At 32.2% G+C, this 22782-nt stretch overlaps 1 protein-coding gene across 4 annotated transcripts in view; it reads right to left on the bottom strand.

Moving 5' to 3' along the window:
- LOC147063915 (uncharacterized) overlaps positions 1-22782 on the bottom strand; it is a 208594-nt gene that overhangs the window by 65363 nt on the left and 120449 nt on the right. For all 4 annotated transcript variants that reach the window (XM_085958922.1, XM_085958924.1, XM_085958925.1 and 1 more), the window contains exons 3-8: positions 14596-14704; positions 8017-8041; positions 7200-7364; positions 5276-5420; positions 2959-3152; positions 1256-1769 (exon numbers count right to left, since the gene is read on the bottom strand). In XM_085958922.1, coding sequence (XP_085815048.1) covers positions 1256-1769; positions 2959-3152; positions 5276-5420; positions 7200-7364; positions 8017-8041; positions 14596-14704 — 1152 coding nt within the window. The remainder of the gene's footprint in view (positions 1-1255; positions 1770-2958; positions 3153-5275; positions 5421-7199; positions 7365-8016; positions 8042-14595; positions 14705-22782) is intronic.

Here is a 22782-nt window from a genome sequence, read left to right as displayed (position 1 = left end):
AATGGATAAAGCTAAAATATAAGACATTTCTCCTTTAATAAATTCATTTGTATTTTTAAAAAAATGCACAAGTAACATTTAATATCTTAACACAGTATAAAAATTGTTTTCCAGTGATGACGATTTATATGCCAATTGAATGTATTATTAGTAATCAGTTATCTAATGATCTATTATGTAGAGCATTGACTATTTACGTGCATATTGAAGTAATTATTAGTGATTATATATTTAATGATCTATTAATTATGTAGGGTTTTTTACAAACACTTGAAGGATTCATATTATGTTTGTTATATTTTTATTGTGATCATTGGTTTAATAATAATATGTAGGTGTACAGGTTTTACCTACATTATTGTATTAATTTGTTATATAAGATAGAATTAATTGTATTCGTTGTCAGAGTGTATTTACCATTGGTGAGTGCGCATCAGTGGCGAGGGGTGGAGGTAGGCTGTTAATATTCGACATAAATAATGCACACTAAACTTTGTCAGTCATACGAATTTATTTTCATTGAACTAAGAATACATTTTGCAGATGGAGCAGGTTAGTTTTTAAAATTCAATTAAACCCTGTCTAAACTAAACCATATTCGTTTAGGTATGCCATGGGTGATCCGACGAAAATAGTGCACACCTTTTCAGTCATACTTATTGGTTTTCGTTGAATTAAGAATACATAATACCACAGATGGTGTTGGTTAGTTTTTTTAAATTCATTAAGCCCTGCCTAAATCAAACCATAATCGTTAAAAAATATTCTTCTATCTATAAAATATTTTTTGACTATTATTTAGTATGGTTTGGATTTGGCAGGGCTTAGTTGAATTTTAAAAACTAATAAATATTATCTACACACTGTAGTCTTAGTTTAATGAAAACAAATTCGTTTGACTGACACAGTTAAGTGTGCTCTATTTATGTCAGATTAGCCTACCTCCATCCTTCGCCACTGATGCACAGTCACCATTGGTAAATACATACTGTAAATGAATACAGTTAATTCTAACTTATATAACAAATTAATACAATAATGTAGGTAACACATTATCACCTACTTCAAGTCACCTACTAAGTCAAGGATCACAATAAAAAATATAACAAACAAATTATAAATAGTTGAATTGTTTTTATAGTGCCTGAAGATGCCAAAAGGCGAAAACCGGGTCGCAAAAAACGACTCAAATATAATAGTACAAAAGTTAAATGCATTAGAATTTAAAAGTATATTAACCAAAAAGTGTTTTTACCTCAGATCTTTTCTGAAACTCTTGCGATATGGCATTGGAGAGACTACTCGTTGTACTATTGGTAAGGCTTGCTATACTATTATTGGAAGGTACTTTCTTCAAACTAGGTTTAGCTTCTTCAATGTGACAGTCGATATTCGTTACATTATCTTTATCACGGTTCTTATACTCTCCTTCGCTTCGGTGGACGTCCACGATTACCGTGGTCTTGTCGATGGTGGACCTGCACCCGTTGTATGGCATGTCATGTTCAATTGATGACACCACATAGTTGTTTTGTATCGTGGTTCCCGTCTCGGATAGATTTATGATAGTTCGGTTTTGTACTTTATTGTCTTTTTCGGGTGATATGTTCAGGTATGGTGCCTTTTGAAGGGGTGGGTGCGGTCTGGGAGAAGAATACTCGTTGGCGAATTCAGAGTCGCTTTCTTTAATTGAATCTTCCCTATCCCAGTCAAAGGTTCTGGGATCCCATGTTTTTCTTCGGTATCTTCCTCCATCCAATTGGCTTAATCTATAACAAGAGAAAAATAATTTTACGATTATTAGTGTCATGGACCCCACATCCCGAAGCGGGCCCCCAGGCCACGATGTTTGGCGAGTCCCCCAACCTATCGCTAAGGTTAAGGGCAGTGTAATGTTCTACAGTAGTGTAAAATAAAGGGTATTCTGTGTATTTTTAGCGATTTTTGGTATTATTAAATAAATCCGCTGGAATTGTCAGCACTCATCATCAAATTGTGAAGCACTAATCCTGACAATATTGGGTAAATATTTATTTTTATTAGCCAGAAACACACTAAAAGTAATTATAAAATAAAATTCTACTATTAGAGAAAATTTGTGGTATGTTTTTATCTCACTTAACTGATCGACCTGCCACGCCGGAACCCTCCTAAACCCGGGCCCCAAGACTAGAGCCCTGTCAGCTCCCCATTTGTGGGGGCCATAATTAGTATTATTCTTTGGAATTCTTTGGAAAACATTATTCAGAGAATTCCTCATTCTATCTGGTTTTCATAAAGTTTTAAACATATTAATAACACTTATGTGTTAGGTACTTAATGCTTGACAACTTTGACTAAATAATGATACTAGTTTAAGTTTAGGTTAATTGATGCAAATAATTATCACCGTTTATAATAAATTATTTAAGAAAATACTATTTGAAAGGGAGATAATAATATTATAATATGAACTGAAATGAATGAATCTGAATCATGTTTCATTAGGTGGACATTATTTTTGAGAAAAACATATGTTTTAGAAATAAATCCTAGAAAAAAATGTTTTTCAAGTGTATGTATATACTTTTTTTCAATAAAAATAATATAACATTCGCCTTGTGTACGTATATCCACTACTGAATAATAATATTAAGCACACTTAGTGTAGACTGATGTTAGATTCTTCTGTGATTGATTCGTGATGCCAGAAGAATCTGTCCTTTCTCTACTTCCTTGTATTTATTGTATATACTTACCTAATGTTAGTTAGTAATGTAATGTAGCACGATGTTTTTTTATATATTCAAAAGAATTGTATTATCTCATTGCTTTCAATGTTACGCCATTTTCATAATGGTATTCAAGTCATCCTGTGAACCTATTGGGCTAATAATTGTAACTTGTAGCTTGAACATATAGCTTATAAATACTATAGATTAACATTGGTACATTTAATTCATAATTTGTTCAAATTACCTATCTTCAAGATCCATAGTCTCTTCCTTTACAATAGACAATCTTTTGTGATCTGCACTGGAAGGACTCTGGTCTCCAGTAGCGCTGGAAGCCGAGCTGTTGTATCCACTCGACTCTCCGGGGAACATCTCGAGGCCAGCTCCTGTTCGTATCCAAAGATCTAGTCTTCTGGATTGTTTCATCAACGACACGGCCTGAAATAAACAGGTGTATTTTTAAATACTATATTAATACTAAAAATAATCTACAAAGCCGCCCAAAGACTAATTAGATAAAAAGGTGGGTGGAAATATTATTTGACTGCAAAACTTTGCGAAAGAGAAACATTCATTCACAAGCGGGTGGACAATGGCTGATTATAATGATAGATTATGTTCGCTGTAGTTTCTGAATTATTTTATAAACGATTGTGTATATTATAAGTAAACCCATTTTGGTCTAGTTGGTCGAGTGGAAGTTTCTGAAGCGATGGATCGAAGGTTCGATCCCGCGGCTGGATAGAAAAAAATGTAGTTTTTCAATAGATATTTCATCCATTTCAAGGTTTCAACGGGTGTTGGGAGAATTGCTAAGTTTGTTATTATAAACTCTACTCATTTGAGGCGGCAATTTACTTTATTTAAATGAGAATTGATACTTAAACTCTTCAAATATACACCAATATACGTATTTAGATATTATAGTATCGAAAACTGGTGGTAATTAATAAATACTAATTATTATTTCCATTCTATATTGATAAAACAATGTGTTTTATCGATATATAACCATCAATATTTTTATATTATCGGTACATCTCTACCCAGGTATTTCTGTCTCTTTACCCCACTCTAAGGTTGGCAATTCATATTACAGGCTACAAGGCTACATAATATCATCATCCTTGTTATAATTTATTATAAGTGTGATCTATTTGTTTTGACTTAATCAAGTTTGAAAATTGAATCCAAATATATGCGTTGTTAGTATATATATATATATATACATTCGGCTAGAAAATAATTAAGGACAGTGATAACATATTATGAAGCCTATTGAAGAGAGTCCAAAACTACAGACTTGATAACCGGTAATTAGAAAACGTAATTTCACTGTTACGACAAGATGAAAATAATATTTTGTTATCCCCCGAATAAAGTAACGTCGTAACAGAATACCATAATGCAGCGATTTCCAAACTGTGAGGCGCGAAAAGTTTAACACAATTAATGTAGCCACAAGTTTGCAGATGCATAGTTTATGAAACGGCCGCTAGTTATAAACTACATAAAAAACAGTCCTATAAAAGGTTGTTTGCAAACCTGTCTGAAAATATGGAGGCTAATTTTATATTATGGACCTCACTTCTATACTATTGTGAAGCGCGCTGGCTATCTCGTGAAAAAATTAAATAAAAGGGTCAAATCATAATATTGAAATTTGAGGCAAATTTCTTTAGCAACGATAATTTTGTTGTTGAAATTGAGTGACTAAATCAATGGAAGGACCACTAATGCATTTACTGGTTTAAAAAGACAAGTTGAAGGCATTCATAAAAAATTGAAGCTTTGGAAATCAAAATTACAAAAAAAAGTTCGCCATGTTTCCACTTTTGAATGATTTCTGCGCCAGATATATTGAAGCAAACAAAAATCTATTTACTGGGTTATTGGTTAGTTTGCTAATGCACTTTTCACATAATTTTATTAATAGTTAAAAAAAATCACCTGCGGCGCTGCTTTGTTTCGGGACTATTGAATATTTTAAATATATGATTGTACGTTGAAATTTGATGTGATACCTATATGATAATTGATATACTTAAATAAGAATTCCCGTGTATAATTTAGGAAACAGTACATTGGAGCACCACACTGCCCTTAACCTCAGCGATAGGTAGGTGGGCCCGCCAAAGATCCTGGGGGCACGCTTCAGGATGTGGGGCCCATGATAGAATCCATTTGTCAATGAACGATGATGAATTTGGATTGACTACTATTGAAATTGATTGTACTAATAAACAAGCACATTCATCGCATGAAAAAAATACGTAATTTAAAAATGAATATATATAAGTTATAAAACCTTGTTTATTTTATTATACCTATATATTTTTTGAATTTTGTATTAGTAAATTGTTAACTAATTAAAAATGTGTCTGTATTATTTAATGAAATAAAGGGGGGGAGGCGCCAAGATTAGATTTTTTTTAAAAAGGAGGCGTAGTAACATAAAGTTTGGAAACCACTGCCATAATGCGTAAGTAAATCAGCTGTATTGCCTACATTTTATAAAAAAACAATCCCATTGAAGTTTTATTAGACGTCAGTATACTTACGTCAGAAAATTGTATATCCCTGAAGTCAATCCCATTGCATTGCATTATTTGGTCTCCAGGTCGAAGTCCTGATTCTCTGGCGATTCCATTTTCTTTTGTGAATTGGACAAAAATGCCTGGTCTCCAGTCAGGACCCTTACAAATTCTGAAAAAGAAAAAAACCAATATTACCTTTAATTTTACTCTGAAAAAAGGTTGAAGGGGTGGATAATGATTGATTCTAGTCTAGGGCAGTGTTTTAACTTTTTTACTAAAGCAACACACTTGACCCTCTGCCAAGCTCCAATGGAGAGTCCAGATTATAATAATTGGACATGCCGCTTCCTATAAGCAAATTTGGACTCGTAGCAAATTTAATAAACAATTTTTTTTATTCAACGAATAAAACACAAGATTTAAGAATATACATTGTATAATATATTGAATATACCTACATAATTTGAAAACATTTCATGCATATAAACACTAGAAAAAATCATATTGTAGAAAAAAATACGACACCCGACGGGACTTGAATCTGTATTTGCTGGATTCGCGCCAGTATGCTTTTCCAATAAGCTACGGGGATCTTAGTTAATTACGATGATTTTAACTAGTAGTTGTTATATGAAATGCTTAACGAATTGCATTTCATGTATTTCATGTACTTATAGGTATGCATGAGATGTTTTCAAATTATGTATATTCATACTAAATCACGACACTTTTTGTGTGGGCCAAATAAAGAAGCCGGCTGATATCTGGTCCTTAATTAAAAGATTTATATTTAGAATTCTATAAAAAATATTTTATAATTAACAAAGTGCTTTCTATAATGATTTTTAGTTTGCAAAAGTGGACAAAAAATTATATAATTTTAAATCATTTCGAAATTTGTGCTTGATACATATTGCACAGGTGTTTAATTCTCTGTCGACGACATCCTGATAATAATACGTTAGTATGCTCTTTATAGGTGACATAAGAATATTTGGAAACACATTAGTTGAAAAACACGACTCTTGAGTCAAAACATATTTTGCCACCCAAACGTCAACCAACAACTTCTATGTCCAGCATGTTCAAGTAATGCAGGATACTCTATTATAGTCTACATATATATGGTAAAAGGCAAGATTATGGTGACATAAAACACAAGGGAGGTGGGACTGACAGGGCTCTAGCCTTGGGGCCCAGGCTTAGGAGGACCCAGCGTGGCAGGTCGACCAGTTAAGTGAGATAAACACACACCACAAATAGTAAAAAAGTCTTCTGCAGCGCTATTTGACGAGTAGAATTTTATTTTATCATCAGGTAATTTTAGCGTGTTCTCTGACTAATAAAAATGACTATTTATCCAATATCGCGAAGGTTTTCATTTTACTTGGCTATCACAAAAGGGGGTCGCGATCAGTGCTTAATGATATGATGCTAAGTCCCGACAATTAAGCGAATTTATTTAAAAATACAAAAAATTGCTAAAAATACACGGAATACCCTTTATTTTACACGGAACCCTGGAGTTCCGCGGAATACCGATTGCGAAACACTACATTGTAGAACATTATACTGTTCTTTCTTAGCGCTAGGTTCGGGGGTCCGCCAAGCATCGTAGCCAGGGGGCCATGGTTGACATTATGATAAGAAGTATACATAAATTATTGTCACAAGTGACTTGTTATTCGTGGTACCAGAGATATGGTAAAAGAGTATATGTTTTTATTTGCTTCTTTATGCTCCTCTCTCCCGTGGGTAGGTACTTAAAAAGTCAAAACTCAGTCAAAACACACGATATTTCCAGGCATAAAAAAACTGAAGATGCCTCACATAAAAACATAGTGCTACGTAATACCTTCGATTAATACCGAATGGTTTGGTTGGTGGGACCACTTAGACGTATAAAATTAATAACTATGTAGTGTTATATAACAGATTTTTAGCGTACCCGCAACCAAGTTTTGATCTTGAAGGCACCAAAAGCGTCAAGCGAACATCCTTGATCTTGTCTTCTTTGGATGGACTTATCAGTGGAGGAGAAGTCCTCGGAATTATCTCAGAGTACAGCAGAGATTCTGGTATCATCCGCCATGTCAATGAGTCGTTTGATTTTCTGAAATAAAACAATATTTAATTACCTCTTATTCAAAACTGAATCTATATTTCCTAGTATCTATGTTACTACTCGAAATTCAATAACGTAACATTTTAAAATTTTAAATATATAACTTGGAATATCATCAGAAATATACATATTATTAAACGAACCAATTATTGGGCTAAATAAAAGTCCATCATACAACATTCGCTTACCGAATCAAGTACTAATCTTGCAGATAACTTGCAGTTAATATTATACAGATACTTATATATCTGAGAATGTCTTAAATTACGTCAAGTTGGCTTCCATAACAAAAATTGAATATATTCCTAACGCCATCTGTAAACCGAATTTAGTACAGTTATTACCTATATAAAATTATAATTAATATGCTATCAGAAAGCATAATGTAGACATTTACAGCGTGAAGGTATTTTAATAGCATTATTGAGAGCTGAGTATATTTGCTCTAACACCTGCATCCATGTCTGGTTCCAAGGAGAAAAAAAAACATCGTATTTTGAACCAAACAGTGATTTGAACTCTCAACCGACGTCGAGGGACGCTCCTCGATAACTTCCGCTCCGTGGTGGGCGTACAGTTAAATAATAATAAATACATTTTTAAATGACTTATAAAAAATTAAAGGTGTATAAATACTCACTCTTTCACTGGTATCATGCCGACATCTGTAAATAAAAAGAAAAAATAAAATAGTATCAAATTCGTTCAATTAAAAGTAGTGCTAATAATTGTGGATTCATTGAATGAGACTAAGACACTACAATTCCTACAGACTAGTAAACAATTACAATTAGAATTCAAAACAATAGTAAACAAACTAATGAAACATAAATAATAAAGCGTTGTCACAAATGGTATTCCCCCTTATTTACAATAAAATGATGGTTCATTTTAACGTATAAACTATACACACACTATTCACTTTAATAAATTAATAAATATAGGTATTACTACGAAAAAAAACGAGTGAATCCATTTAGTAGATAGGTACTCTAATGGTTAGGTGCATGGCCCCCACAAGGGGGGGGGGGCTGACAGGGGTCAGGGGGGCCCGGCGTGTCGGGTCGACCAGATAAGTGAGATTGATACGCATCTTAAAATTTGCTCTAATAGCAAAAAAAGTCGCCTGCGGCGCTAGTTTACTTCGGAATTATTATCATTTAAAAATATCTGGTTGTTCAGACGTGTTAAGTAATACTCGACAACTCCATAATTCGATGTGTTAAAAAATCGCTAAATTATACTGAATTTTATTTGACCTTGAACACCATTTGAAAAACAATACTGGAGAGCGTCAGACTGCCTTTAACCATAGCGATAGGTAGGGTGGCCCGCCCAAGATCCTGGCCTGAGGGCCTGCTTCAAGATGTGGGGGCCATGGTTAGGAGTATAACTCACCGGGAAATTATGCAAGTCAATTAGTAAAATTTGGATTATGTGGGCAATTTGAAGTTATTTTGTGACTTACTTTATAATTTACTGTTATCAACAATAAGGAAACAAAGAATAATTTTAATGATACTTTTAGGATAGCTCATAACCTCGTGTTTAGTCAACGATATAGCACAACAACAAAGTTAGGACATCGTCTAGATCTAGATGTAGCGGCAAAAGATATCCTGAAAAGGCGCTTTTACCCGAATATACACATGACGCAGGACGTTCAGGTTTTGTTACTGTTTCCACACAATCTCTAATACTCATTACTTTTTTTAAATTCATATATCCCCTTCCCGACTTACCTGGGGCGCGATGGTTGTAATGTGGATGACGTATTTCCGTTCGGTTTTCATTCATATTTTTACTGACAGTACAGGACAGGAGAAGACTGACTACAGTACATTTTTAGGGGGAAGAAGAAGTGCAAGATAAAATTTTTGCACATCAAAGAACCGTGGAAGAAGTAATATAAAATTGATTCTACTAAGTATATAATTGAGTACCTTGGTATCAAAGTGGGACATAACCCATTTACAAAATTTTACAGGAGACTCACAAACATATTATGTGAAAAGTGTCCGTTTTTTATATAACATAGGTACCAAGTTAAAACTCAAAAATCAATATGAAAATTACCGTTTTTGATACTTTTGGTAGATTTTTTGAAAAGAGCATCACTTGCACTACCATAATCAATTAAAACATGAATTTAGTGGGAGGTGGCGTTTGTCCCACTTTGATACCAAGGTACTCAATTATTAAATGTATGTAAATGTAATTAAAATTCAGTGTACGCAGTATGCATAGTTATAATGATTTGTGATCAACTAAAATATTAGAAGTAAATTTAAATTATTAATAAATTTAATAAGTTCAGTGTTCCTACCACATTACGTATTATAAGCTCTCCATTTCCACTTTGGATAAATTTGTACAAACAAGGACAGATTTCCGTTACATTTATTTATACTTAATAACATATCCCATTAAAAATAATGACGAAACTAACTAAATGAATATTCATAAAGAATTAACTAAGTGTATTATATACATGATTATGACGCTATTTTTCATAAACTGCTGTTTTTTAAATGCAAATGAATAGCAAAACAGATGATTCAACCTCTGTCAGAATATTCAAATAACTGGCTTACAATGGTTGGCCAGCCAAGTGTGCCATATCTCAATGAATCACCTTGGACAGGTAATTATTATTGCCATATTTTGGAATAATCTAGAAATTATAGATATTGTAAAACAATTCACATTTAAAATAATTATACCAGATTGAAAAATACGCGTACAACGCAGAATGGTTCATCGAATATCACATTTTGTAACGGATTTGTTTTTTGGAGGTCGAGATATTTTACTGTCGAGAAAGATGCGAACCTAATGAAGGGAAGGGGGGTATGTGGATTTAATTAATTTTATCGAGGGGAAACGATTATGTGGTGTATAAAAATGTAAATACTACACTGAATCGGCCACGTAAATAGACTACCGGAGCAGCAAAATAGGGGGTACACAGTTGGATTGCACGACGTAAGGCCATCCGTTCACGAGAATACTAAAAAAAGACGCAACTGAAACTAAAATTCCAGCCAGTATCTAGCTAATATATTTCAATGGCGGCTCGCTGACGGCAAGACTGGAATCTCTCAGTTTCAAAACGTTCGCGACCAAAACCGAAGAGACGCGATATGTTAGTTTCCAGTCACCCATCAAACAGTGGTACCAATATCAGTAGATTCGATGAAAAATCATATTTTCATACCAAAATTGGTAGCACTGAACTGAACTGAACAAGCAATAACAAGTCAAGACGTCAAAAGTAAAAGAAGGGCGAACCGATTTTTAATTTTAAATATGTGGCAGATATTGAGAAATAGTCATGCCTGTATAATTACAGACTGCCAGAATATTCCCGTAAAGATATTATGAAAAAGCTTAGAATGAAGTAGAAAAAACAATTCAAACAAGTCATTGGCCAGTTTATGAGATTCATCAGCAACCAGTTTGTCAGATTTTAGTTTCTCCGTGAGCTAAGGGCCTAAGTGTTAAGAAAATGCTTAGTCAAGAGGATTGGACAGCTTCAAGACGGAGATTATTTCTTAAGGGCGCGAATAATGATTCTAAAATCATTTTTCAGGTAATCGAATAAAAATCACTTTTTGAATAAATAAATTAATTGTTTTACATTTTTTTTAAATTTGATTTTGCTTTGTGCGGTAAACTGAATAGTGTAATCCATTATTGTGTACTATTGTACGATATGTTGCAAAGCAGACAACTTCGAAATCAAGCAATAAATATACAAACAAATGATTTATTATACATTGTGAATATAGTTGAGTTATTCTGGAGATTCCTAACTGACTAAATATGTCTTAATTCTACTTTTAGCATGAAGTGAGTTAGTAATGTCACTTTGAACAGCTTTTAAAGCTCTATAATTAGACAGAAGTATGTAGGTAGACAGTCATTTTCAAATATTGTTAATTGACTCCACCTCCGATATAGAAAGAACAATAAAATTGAAACCCGCCCTAAATTTGCAACACACTGTTCTACAAATATAAAAGTATCGCGGATCATGCTAAATGGACCGTGTTTGCATCTACCGTATATCTACCTAGTTATTATACATTGTAGAGATATTAGGTGTCATGTTTTTTATAGTGTATTTTAATATAATAAGATAAGTGGGTGTACAAAAAGGTTTACATATTATTACCTAAAACATGGTGCATAACGGATACCATAACGTGGTATCAGTTACTATGCGCTGATACGCAATAATAACATATTATAAAACATCAAGCGTTACGGTTAATATTAATAGTTTGGTTATTTTTTTAGTTATAATATCCATAATGTAAAGTTGATTGCTATGTATCTTATTAGGTATATTAATGTTGTTATCAGTTTTTATTTTTATTTCTAAATGAATAAATAAATTTATAGCGCCTGTACACGTGCGTATCTCACTTTTTTCGTCTTCGGGTTTACACACAGAAAAACAGTATGGGGGGGGGGTCCTTTTAGAAAAATTGTCCATAATAATTTATTAATAAATTTAATTAGGACGCCCCCTAAATCTTCTTAAGGCAACCAAAGCCCGATAAGGAAAAAATTAGATACTTACGCCTTTTTCGCTTAGAAGGGCAGAATAGTGTACATTTAAAACTATCGCGATAATAACTGTTAACACGTAAAAGTGCTGACTGTCTCGCCAATATCATTCTTCAAGAGTAAGCGAGACGCGATGTTGTCATTATATGGTGCTCTTTGTCCAGGACTTTGACTTTGAACCAGGAAAAATAGAATTGTCCGAAAATGATTAAAAAACTCTTGTTTATTTATTATTATGAGTTCTTTTGGTACAGTTATGAAAGAGAACCTGTCAAATGAAATAGGTAGTTATAACATAAATGAAATGAATTAAGAATTATACATTATATGGTGTGTGTTGTGTCATTTATAATTGATATTATAAAACTAAACAATATATTATTGAACTCTGCATTTTTTAGATTGTCCGCTTATTGCTCCAATATCCCGTTTTTTGTAAATAGTGTCTAGTACTAGTAATAATCTACATAGGAGGTATAAGACAGCGACAGATACACGTGGCATGGCATGGAAAGTTGCATGTTGGGCATAAAACGTAAAGATCACAAAAGAAACCAATGGATAAGGAAGCAGACAAAAGTACGCGATGTGATAAAGGTCGCTAAGTAAATGAAATTAATTATCTGGCACTGGACAAATGCCATCATACAGTGGTACCCAAGGGGCATTAAACGCCCACAGGGATGCCCTAAAACCTGCTGGCTAAACGAGCTCATAAAGTTCGGTGGATGTATGAGGCAGCAAATAACTAGGGACCAAGAACTCCGAGAAAAGTGGAGAGAGCTAAAGGAGGCTGGTGATGATGATGATGATGAAATACATTTAATTTAATTTATAATTATATAATTGATAATTATAGATTAAAATCTGTTTACACGTTAAAATGAAGGAAAAGTCAAAATATTAACCGTCGATATGTCTGTATATTATAAGTTGTGCATAATAATATTATTTAAATATTATGTTTAATGTAAAACCATAAAATTAACGATTTCCTGATATTGCGAGGGAAACAGGACGTTTGGACATTTTTTTATACTGTCACGTTTCATAACGGATCAAATATAAACCATCAAATAATTTATGCAACAAGAGTATTAGGCAAATTGCTCGTTGGTCTAGCTAGCCAACGAACGTAATGACGAGCTTAGAGAGCGAAACGGCACTACACAAAGCGCGCTCAAAAAGGATATTTTGAAAAAAACGAATCCGCACTTAAAAACTCATGATATTATGTAGATTGCAGATGAACAATATTGATAAGTTTTATGCAACGTTTATCAAATGACTTCATAATGTGCGTTTTAAATTTAAATATGGAATATTAAATTGATTGCGTGATACTTTAGTTTTAGTATGTACAGTAGAACCTCGATATAACGGACTAATGCGAGTGAAGAAATGGAACGATTTGGCGCCGCCGGGACGATTGGACGCCGGGACCACTGGCCACCGGGACGATAGGATGCCGGGATAATTGGATGCCGGAGAATTGGACGCCGCACGGTCGAATTAAATGCGAGTGAGGGGGTGTCCGTTATAGCCGAAATTTCATTATATAAAAACACAAACAAAATCGTATTTATTCGTCTTTGGATGATATATCCAGACACACCCGTTGTGGAGTGACGATAATGTTCTATGTCGATACCCTTGTCTTCGATAATCCTACTTTGAAAAAAGAATCAAGTTTTGTTTGCACTTTTTAAATCTGCTGTTTGTTATAATCAATTCTCTAAAATTACGAAAATGCGTGTTAGTTGAATTTCGTTATATGGCAAATAGTAAATAGCGATCTTATCACTGATAACTTTGTTTTTAGGTATTTCGTTCTTCTTCCTCGCTTTATTCACTTCCATCCTCATTTTTCAAGATCACAACTTCATTTGCTATTTCACTTTCAGTCATGACCATTGTAAACGTCTTATTGAATGGAGTAATAAACGCATCCATTCACTTTGAGTAAATAAATTAAACTGCTGTGCAGCTGTGTGAACTAGCGACCAGCGTTGCAAACGTCAATGCTACGTTCAATCTACGATCAGGGGTCTTATGTTGTAACTTGTGAGTTGAAGTCGCCCGGTGACATGACGTCATATGACATCATTGTGACGTACTACCGGAGTGAGTCAATAGTCTTCGAGAAATTAACGCTACTCTAATACTGGCGTTATTCATTGTCCCCATACACAAATAGGTGTTTCAGCATAATAATATCTATGGTGAGCCGTGTGCATTGGGCGGCTCGCCTCGATGCGTGTATTGAGCATACGTCACAATTACGTTATGTCGTCGGGTGACTTCATGTCACAAGTTACAACATAGGGCTGCAGGACGGCATTATGACTCGAATTGGAGTGCAAAAAGTGTGACGTGATTATCATGCACAAAAGGAGGTTTTTAACAATTTTCATAATTTACCGAATATTTTGTCCGTTATATCCGAAGTCCGTTATATCGAGGTTCTATTGTACCTACCTACCAACACTAGCTGATCCGAAAACCTCCCTTTTTGTGTACGCAAATGTGTGGAAGAAGTATTAAATATTATTTTTATATTTTAGTTGATACAATTTTATTAAACCAAGAATAAAATTGACAGCTAATTATTAAATAAGCAATGTTCACACTATTGAAAACTTACTTCTGACTTTAAGCTTCAAGTAATTCAGACTGGATATGAGACCGAGCATCTCCATGTGGAGAGCATCGCTGATTTTGTAGCCATTTACACGAACCACCTGGTCTCCGACCTGAAAAAAGAAAAGGTAATATTATAACATGCGTTTCGAAAACGAATACAACTTATCAAAACAATTTTACACAATATATCTGTCCCAAGTATTCAAATTAGACTAAGAATGGTTTTGAAACAAAAGTTTTTTTTAATCTACGATATACCTATCACATGTTTATGGTGAAAACTTTTTCGGGCTATGAACCGATGTTTGGACGGTTAGACTATAATAAATTGGTGTTTGGATATTCAGGCAACCTTCTTTCGATTTCAGCTGATCGTAATGGCTGAAAATAATTATTGTAAATAACTCATATATCTTGGAGTATCACGTAAACGTCAGTTTAATAATTAATAACATATAATTCTAGTTTACCAAAATAAATAAAACTGAGCTAGCGTTTAGGTACGTAGTACAACTCTATTAAAATAAGCCGAAAACTTTCCAAACCATTAAAAAATATATATTAAGGGGGGACATGCTCGTCGAAGGTCAAAATTGAGTTTTTATTGTATTTTCAAACCATGATCCTGGACACTCCTTAAACGTTGTAGATAATCTATTTATATAATTTTGAAGCCTTATTATCCTTTATAGTTATTTTAAACATTTGATGACTGCATAAAGTATTTTTGTTACATAAAATAGTATTCTTTTAAACCTCTCGCTCTAATGTTTTAGAATATAGTCATATTTCGGTACATAACTGTGCAGTGGTGTTAAGATTTTTTACATTTATTAATTTTTTAACGCATTTATAAAACCATTAGTATAATTTATTACGAGATAATTTTTGTAAAATATTCACGATAAAAAATTATTTTGATAATCTCTGTGATCCCAAATTTGACAAGAATTAGGCATTTTATTATTCAAAAAATCGGCAAGATTAACACATTTGAAGATGATTCTAAAGATATTTATTATAAGCTATGTTATTGACCATTCAAGTGTGATAAAAATCTTATGAATAATGATTGCTTTATAATAATTATTGACCTAAGAATAAGGTAGTGTTTTTTTGAAATACGCCATTTCTTTTGTCATTCCCAAGTGGTTAAGCTACAACATACGGCCGTAGCCATAAAATGACAAACTATAATTAAAGTAGGGAGTAAAATAATGTTAACGCGCGTGTTTGAACATGTACCTAAGCGAATTTTTTTTTATTTTTTTTTAAACGGTACATGTTCAAACACGCGCGTTAATATCATTTTACTCTTTACTTCAATTATAGTTTGTCAATTTATGGCTACGGCCGTATGTTGTAGCTTAACCACTGGGGAATGACAAAAGAAATGGCGTATTTCAAAAAAACACTACCTTATTCTTAGGTCAATAATTATTATAAAGCAATCATTATTCATAAGATGTTTATCACACTTGAATGGTCAAAGACATAGCTTATAATAAATATCTTTAGAATCATCTTCAAATGTGGTTATTTTGCCGATTTTTTGAATAATAAAATGCCTAATTCTTGTCAAATTTGGGATCACAGAGATTATCAATATAATTTTTTATCGTGAATATTTTACAAAAATTATCTCGTAATAAAGTATGCTAATGGTTTTATAAATGCGTTTAAAAATTAATAAATGTAACAAATCTTAACACCACTGCACAGTTATGTACCGAAATATGACTATATTCTAAAACATTAGAGCGAGAGGTTTAAAAGAATACTATTTTATGTAACAAAAATACTTCATGCAGTCATCAAATGTTTAAAATAACTATAAAGGATAATAACGCTTCAAAAATATATAAATAGACCATCTACAACGTTTAAGGAGTGTCCAGGATCATGGTTTGAATATACAATAAAAACTCAATTTTGACCTTCGACGAGCATGTCCCCCCTTAAGCATCGACGTGAATAATTAAAATACTATCTTTAGTATATTCTTCGTTAATATAGGTTAATAGATACAGCATTTACTTAGTAGAATTATATTTGTACATTTGCATAATGATAATGAAAAAATTTCTAGAGTTAATAATGAGACATATCTCGTTCCTTTCTCCAAGTCAGAACAAATTAATGAAATCAATGTATTCTTCAATTTCAAGGATTCATTGTTCGAATAATTCTTAAATGTTTCAAATCAAAATATTATAATATTAAGACGCTCAAGTACTGCGGTACATATTTAAAAATGTCTTTTATATTTGTATATGTTAATTTTTTTAAATTGTTTTAAAAAATATTTGTTTATATTAATTAGTGGCGAAGGGTGGAAATAGGCCCTGAAAATCCGACATAAATAGTGCACACTAAACAATGTCAGTCAAAAATAAGAATACAATTTGCAGATAGTGCAAGTTTATTTTTAAAATTCAATTAATCCCTGTCCATATATTATTAAAACCAAACCATAATACTTTAGGTAAGCTATCAAGATCCGACAAAAATAGTGCACACCTTTTCAGTTATATTTACTTATTTATTTTCGTTAAAATAAGGATACCAATAATTGCAAATGGTGTTGCTGAGTGTTTAAATTTCAATTAAACCCTCTCTAACCAAACCATAATAGATAGGTACCTACAACATATTTGTCTATCTATAATATAACATCTAAAATGATGTATTATTTATTGACAAAATTTTAGATATTTTATAGATAGAAGAATATTATTTATCTTTTATGTAATATGGTTTGGTTTTTAGGCATGGTTTAATTAAATTTTAAAAACTATCCAAAACCATCAGAAATTATTTGTATTCTTAGTAGAATGAAAACAAATAATTATGTCTTACAAAGTTTAGTGTGACTATTTATATCTATCCTCACCCTTCGCCTCTGGCTTATATAGATTTAACTTAATTATACTATTTTTTATTATGGTACATACCAACTATTGTTATTTTTTATATTTCTATAATAATGTAGGTATGTATTTCATTTTTATTTGAAACATTATAAACTCTCATTTTAATATGCGCCGTTTCATAAATAATATACCTACTATTCGCACCGTGAGTGTAAAACCAAGGCATCTGCAAATTTTTCAATTTCGAGATTAAATGCAAAACAACTGCAAAAGTCGTGAACTTGATAATGTAAAAGTAAATTAACTGAAAGAACATGCAATATAATGTAGATAGATGATGGTTTTTCTTTAGAAACTCTATTTCTCCTAACAAAACGAAGACTTCAAACCCTAGTATATCCAAAATATGTCTTTTGCAGATGCCATGGTTTTACACTCACGGTGCGTATTGATAATGGTGTTATATAGGCACAACCGAAATCAATATAGATTAAAAAACTAAATTTGTGTTAATAATATTACACTAACATATACAAAGAAATCGTTGTATCTACTTATTATTGATATACTACTGGATGAATCATATGCTTCTTAAAATGACGCCCGATTTTCAGCGAGTCGGCCTTTGTTAAAACTTACTGAGTAAGCCCGGTCTAGCTTGCATCTTACTCTAACTAATAGTCAGCGCATGACGACTTGCTCTGTCTGCTTTGCGTTGCAGCCACCCTTAGGTTCACTATTCCAAGAACGCAAATTTAGTTTTACAGCCATTATACCTACAAGGAAATATTATAAGACGATATTCGTTATATCCTTTGTGGTACATTTTTAAAATGACACTTGTATGGGAACTGCTCATCTAGTAGTATATCAATGCTACTTACTTATTATGATATTGGGATTTCACAATCATTCTAATAACTGGTACATGACAATCCTAGGATAGAAAAACGCATAGTCTTTACGTTGGTAGCACTGAATTTATTGTTTCTAAATATTAAGAGGTACAGACCAGTTCCTGTCATTTTCCTTTTGTTACCGACTTACGCACTAATGTAAGTGATTATCATTGATGATTGATTGTGCGAAGATGAGATGGACATCCAATGATCGCATCAGAGGCGTTAATCTTGCGATCTACTTATACTCTAGGTGTCAACGGGCTCTGGGTTAAGGAGTAAAAAATGATGACAAAAGTTATAATAGGAAATCTTGAACGATTCATATATTAGATCAGTGGCGAAGAGTGGAAGTGATCTGTTATGGTCCGACATGAATAGTCCGCAATAAACTTTGTCAGTCAGAAGTATTTGTTTTCCTTGAACCAAGTCTACAATTTTACAGATGGTTAGTTTTGTAAAATTCAATTTAACCCTGCGAAAATCAAGCCACAATAAAAGATACTCGTATATCTATAGAATATCTAAAATTATGCAATTAAATCATACATAACTTAGAATATTTTATAGATAGAATAATATTCTTTATCTACGACTATCATAGTTTGGTTTAGGCAGGGCTTAATGAAAGTGTAAAGTGAAAAAGTGTGCACTATTTTTCCGAATCGCTCATAACATACCAAAACTATTATTGTTTGGTTTAGGCAAGGTTTAATTGAATTTTAAAAACTAACCAACACCATCATCTGTAAATAAATAATTGTAGTCTAGTTCAATAAAAACAAATACGAATGACTGACAAAGTTTAATGTGTACTATTTACGTCGGATCTTAACAGCCTACCTCCACCCTTTGCCACCAATATATATTATAAAATATGCATTAAGCTGTGTTTTACAACAGTGAACAGTATGATGATTTTAATCAAATAAAATGTCGTATCATGCAATACTTAAAGTAGGCGTAAACTGCAAAATAATTAGAGAAACACTACACAACACGAGCTTAATGACTTCAGGATAAAATCAGTTATGTCAGAAAGTTTCAATGAATCAGATACCGAATAAGAGTTTAAGAGCTCGAAAGTTAGTTTTCGTACGGCAGTAAACACAATTAGATAATACTATGGCCGACAAACACGCAATAAACGATTTAAAAGTTATTTGAAGTGACGCATTAGTTTTGGCTACTTTATCATGTCATTTACTCGTTAAAAATTTAATAATTTGACCAGGAAGTAGCCTGATACTATCCGACATAACTACTGTAAGAAATCTTTAAACAGTTATGTTATAAAGATAAGTACCTACACCGACTTTCTTTTAAACCGTAGATTACGTAATTACAATCATGATCTCGTGTCAAGTTTCTGAGGTGACAATCTACAATGTTAGTTACTTATATGATGTATTATTACTATGATATTTAGAATTAACTTAAGCTTTAAAAATGTCAACTGTCATGCAAACACAAACTATGCATAGCTTTATATTATAATTAATGTATTATTAGATGACAAATAATGTCCACTACTGCAGGCATGACGAACCTGTGGCCTTTTGACTGAAATCATTTTTTTACAAAATAAACTCTTTTATTATTACAACGTTTTTCTTAGCTCGTATTCTTATTTGTCCGGTACAATTCTTGCAATCGATTTTTAACTAACTTCCCGACTAGCTAGACATTTGAAACTTTTAGAATATATCAGAACACAATGCCAATGCATTTTTTAATACTTTTGCCATCTTTAAATAGAATTGAATTCATTCTCAGTTAATTCTGTTTTGTATGAAAAGTTATTTCGACACTATTATCGGTTGCTATCGGTCTGGGGTCCCAGCAACTAAATTATTAATATATACGTGCGTTACTATGGAAATCAATATGACATGTCAAGTACAAATTTTTTTGATCATTTAAGCTAGTCAAGTCAAGTTTATATAGTTCAACAGAATTTAAAAACGTTGTATATAAAAAGTTCTTTTTATCTTGTAATTATTTTTATATTAGTGCAAATGCAACACGGCATCGGCAGTTTCGTAACGTGCTGAAGTCGAACGATGAGCTGATATTCAGTGTGGATTTGCCGTATCTTTCTAAATTGCGTTGGTTATCGCAGGGACAGGTGTAAGCCAAAATTTTGTCACTGCGAGAACAGATACGAGTTGAATTTTTAATGAAATTTTATGAAGAATAGAATCTGCGATGTGAGTTATTGAAAGTAAATTTGCATATGAATGTTGCATTTCTGTGTGATATCATATTAAATCAAAATGACTTGAATATTTCCCTGCAATGAAAAACGAAGTCTAAGTATATAATTATGATATATGGATTTTAAAAACACTTCTTCTCTAAAAAGAAATTTCGGATGAACATTTTTCTCCCAGTTAGCGAAGATCATTTACGAGCAAAATAATTATATATTCGAGTCATTTTAAGAATACGCAGCAGTTATTGGCGTATTAATTGTAGAATACAATAAAGGGTTTACCGATTTAGAGATTCGTGAAATTCCATTTATAGGATCAACTGAAACTGCGGACCTCTACGCTACAATCAAATATTACAATTTTGAAAAAATAACATTTATTTTCTTTCTTACAAAATCATTTGGAACCTATCTACCGCGTAAATTGAGGGATGACTGTACATGCATTCATTTTATGTATGTTTCTTAAATGCAGCATTATAAGATAAATGAATGCGGCCTTCCGATAGGAAAAGGTTCGTAACTCCTACACTAGAGTATAATATATATATATACTAATAATTAAATTGTGTCTGTCCATTTATTTGGTTATAACTAAAAAACTACTGGACTAATATTGATAAAATTTACTAAGTATAATATACCTACTATATCATTGATACCGATTTAGATTTTCGATATAAGTAGGTATATACTTAGACTGTTGTATAATAATTAGGTATAAATGATAATATAATAATCAATTTGTTTGCTATGCAGCTTAAGTTTAGCTACCTCGTCTATATATAATATAGTAGATTCAGAAAGAACAAAATGAGATAACATATTGTGATAACTTACTCTTAATTATGTAATTACTAAGTTTTTTTCTGTTGCGTATTGGTAGTTTTAATTACAGTGTTAACAGCTTTCAAAAATAGTTCATTTAAATTTTGATTTGCGATATAATATAAAGTTTTATTATTAATTAAACTATTGGTTATTAGTTATTACTAAGTGTTTATTTTAGCTTATTTCCCAGTTAAATGAATGTTTCAATGCCAATAAGGAAATTTAGCATCGATTTACGTCGCCACTGGCTATAAAAATGTTATCATAACTTGATTTAGACTACACTTACGGTTTAATAATTTTTTTAACTACATTAATAATGTTAGCAAAGCAGGTTATTTGTACATTAAATGTGTGACTATTACACTTAATAAAGATCTTAAAGGCGCTTATGCGTGATAGATGATGGCATTTTACCAGACCCCATATATTTGGGGTTTTTATTTTATTAATTAATGCTTGCACCACATTTAAAAATACTATCAAATTATGAAGGTTGATTAAAGCAAATTTTTCGATCATTATACAAAACAACTGGTGACAAATTTTAACTGAAAGAAAAAGTGTTTTAACTCAGTCTTTAAAATTAAAATATAAATTGGCTAATTAACACACCTAATTGAAAGTAGTAAAATCAATTCTAATTATTTAGAATGAAATTTTAACTCCTATTTGTCCCTGTTTCTCATTCATAATTATCCCAAAACTTGGAACTTTCTTGCTGATTGTGATGCACCATCTCTTTAAGCAAAATAACATTTGTGATATTATTGCCTCTTTCCGCTTTTAGAAATCCGATTTGAAACATGCAGAGTCCAAAAATAAAATTTATAGTGCATATAAATGCATATTTCAGCCGTTAGACCATATTTTAGACATTGGTGCATATTTATACGAATAGTTTACGGCGTTTTCATTTATTATTTTATTCATAAATACAGATTTAGAGGATTTATTTATACAAATTTGATGCTTAAATCAACGGGAAATGTGTGGATTTATCAGAAAAAGTGAAATCAACTAAAGCATCTTTATTTAAGTTTTGCCAAATCACCTCTGTGGACATTGAGAGGTCGTTTTTCGCATATAAATAAATACTGACAGTGACAGATATGCGGAAAATTTAAATACACATTGAAAAAATATTGTAACTTATTATTTCGGACAAAAAAACAGTAAATAGTATTTAGGAATAGTTAAGTTTGTCGTTTTTGCTTCTTAAAGTTGTGTTTAGATTGCATTTCTTATTTCATCATCATCATCATCAGCCTGAATCTATCCACTGCTGGATGAAGGCCTCTTCAAGTTGCTTCCACTTCTCTCGGTCCTGTGCATTGCGTTGCCACGTACTTCCGCAGAACTTTATCATT

The sequence above is a fragment of the Rhyacophila brunnea genome, unplaced genomic scaffold (genome assembly GCF_057557595.1).
Source record: "Rhyacophila brunnea isolate RB1 unplaced genomic scaffold, BYU_Rbru_1.0 scaffold_8, whole genome shotgun sequence".
NCBI classification, from domain to species: domain Eukaryota; kingdom Metazoa; phylum Arthropoda; class Insecta; order Trichoptera; family Rhyacophilidae; genus Rhyacophila; species Rhyacophila brunnea.
This window is presented reverse-complemented; position numbering and strand designations above follow the sequence as displayed.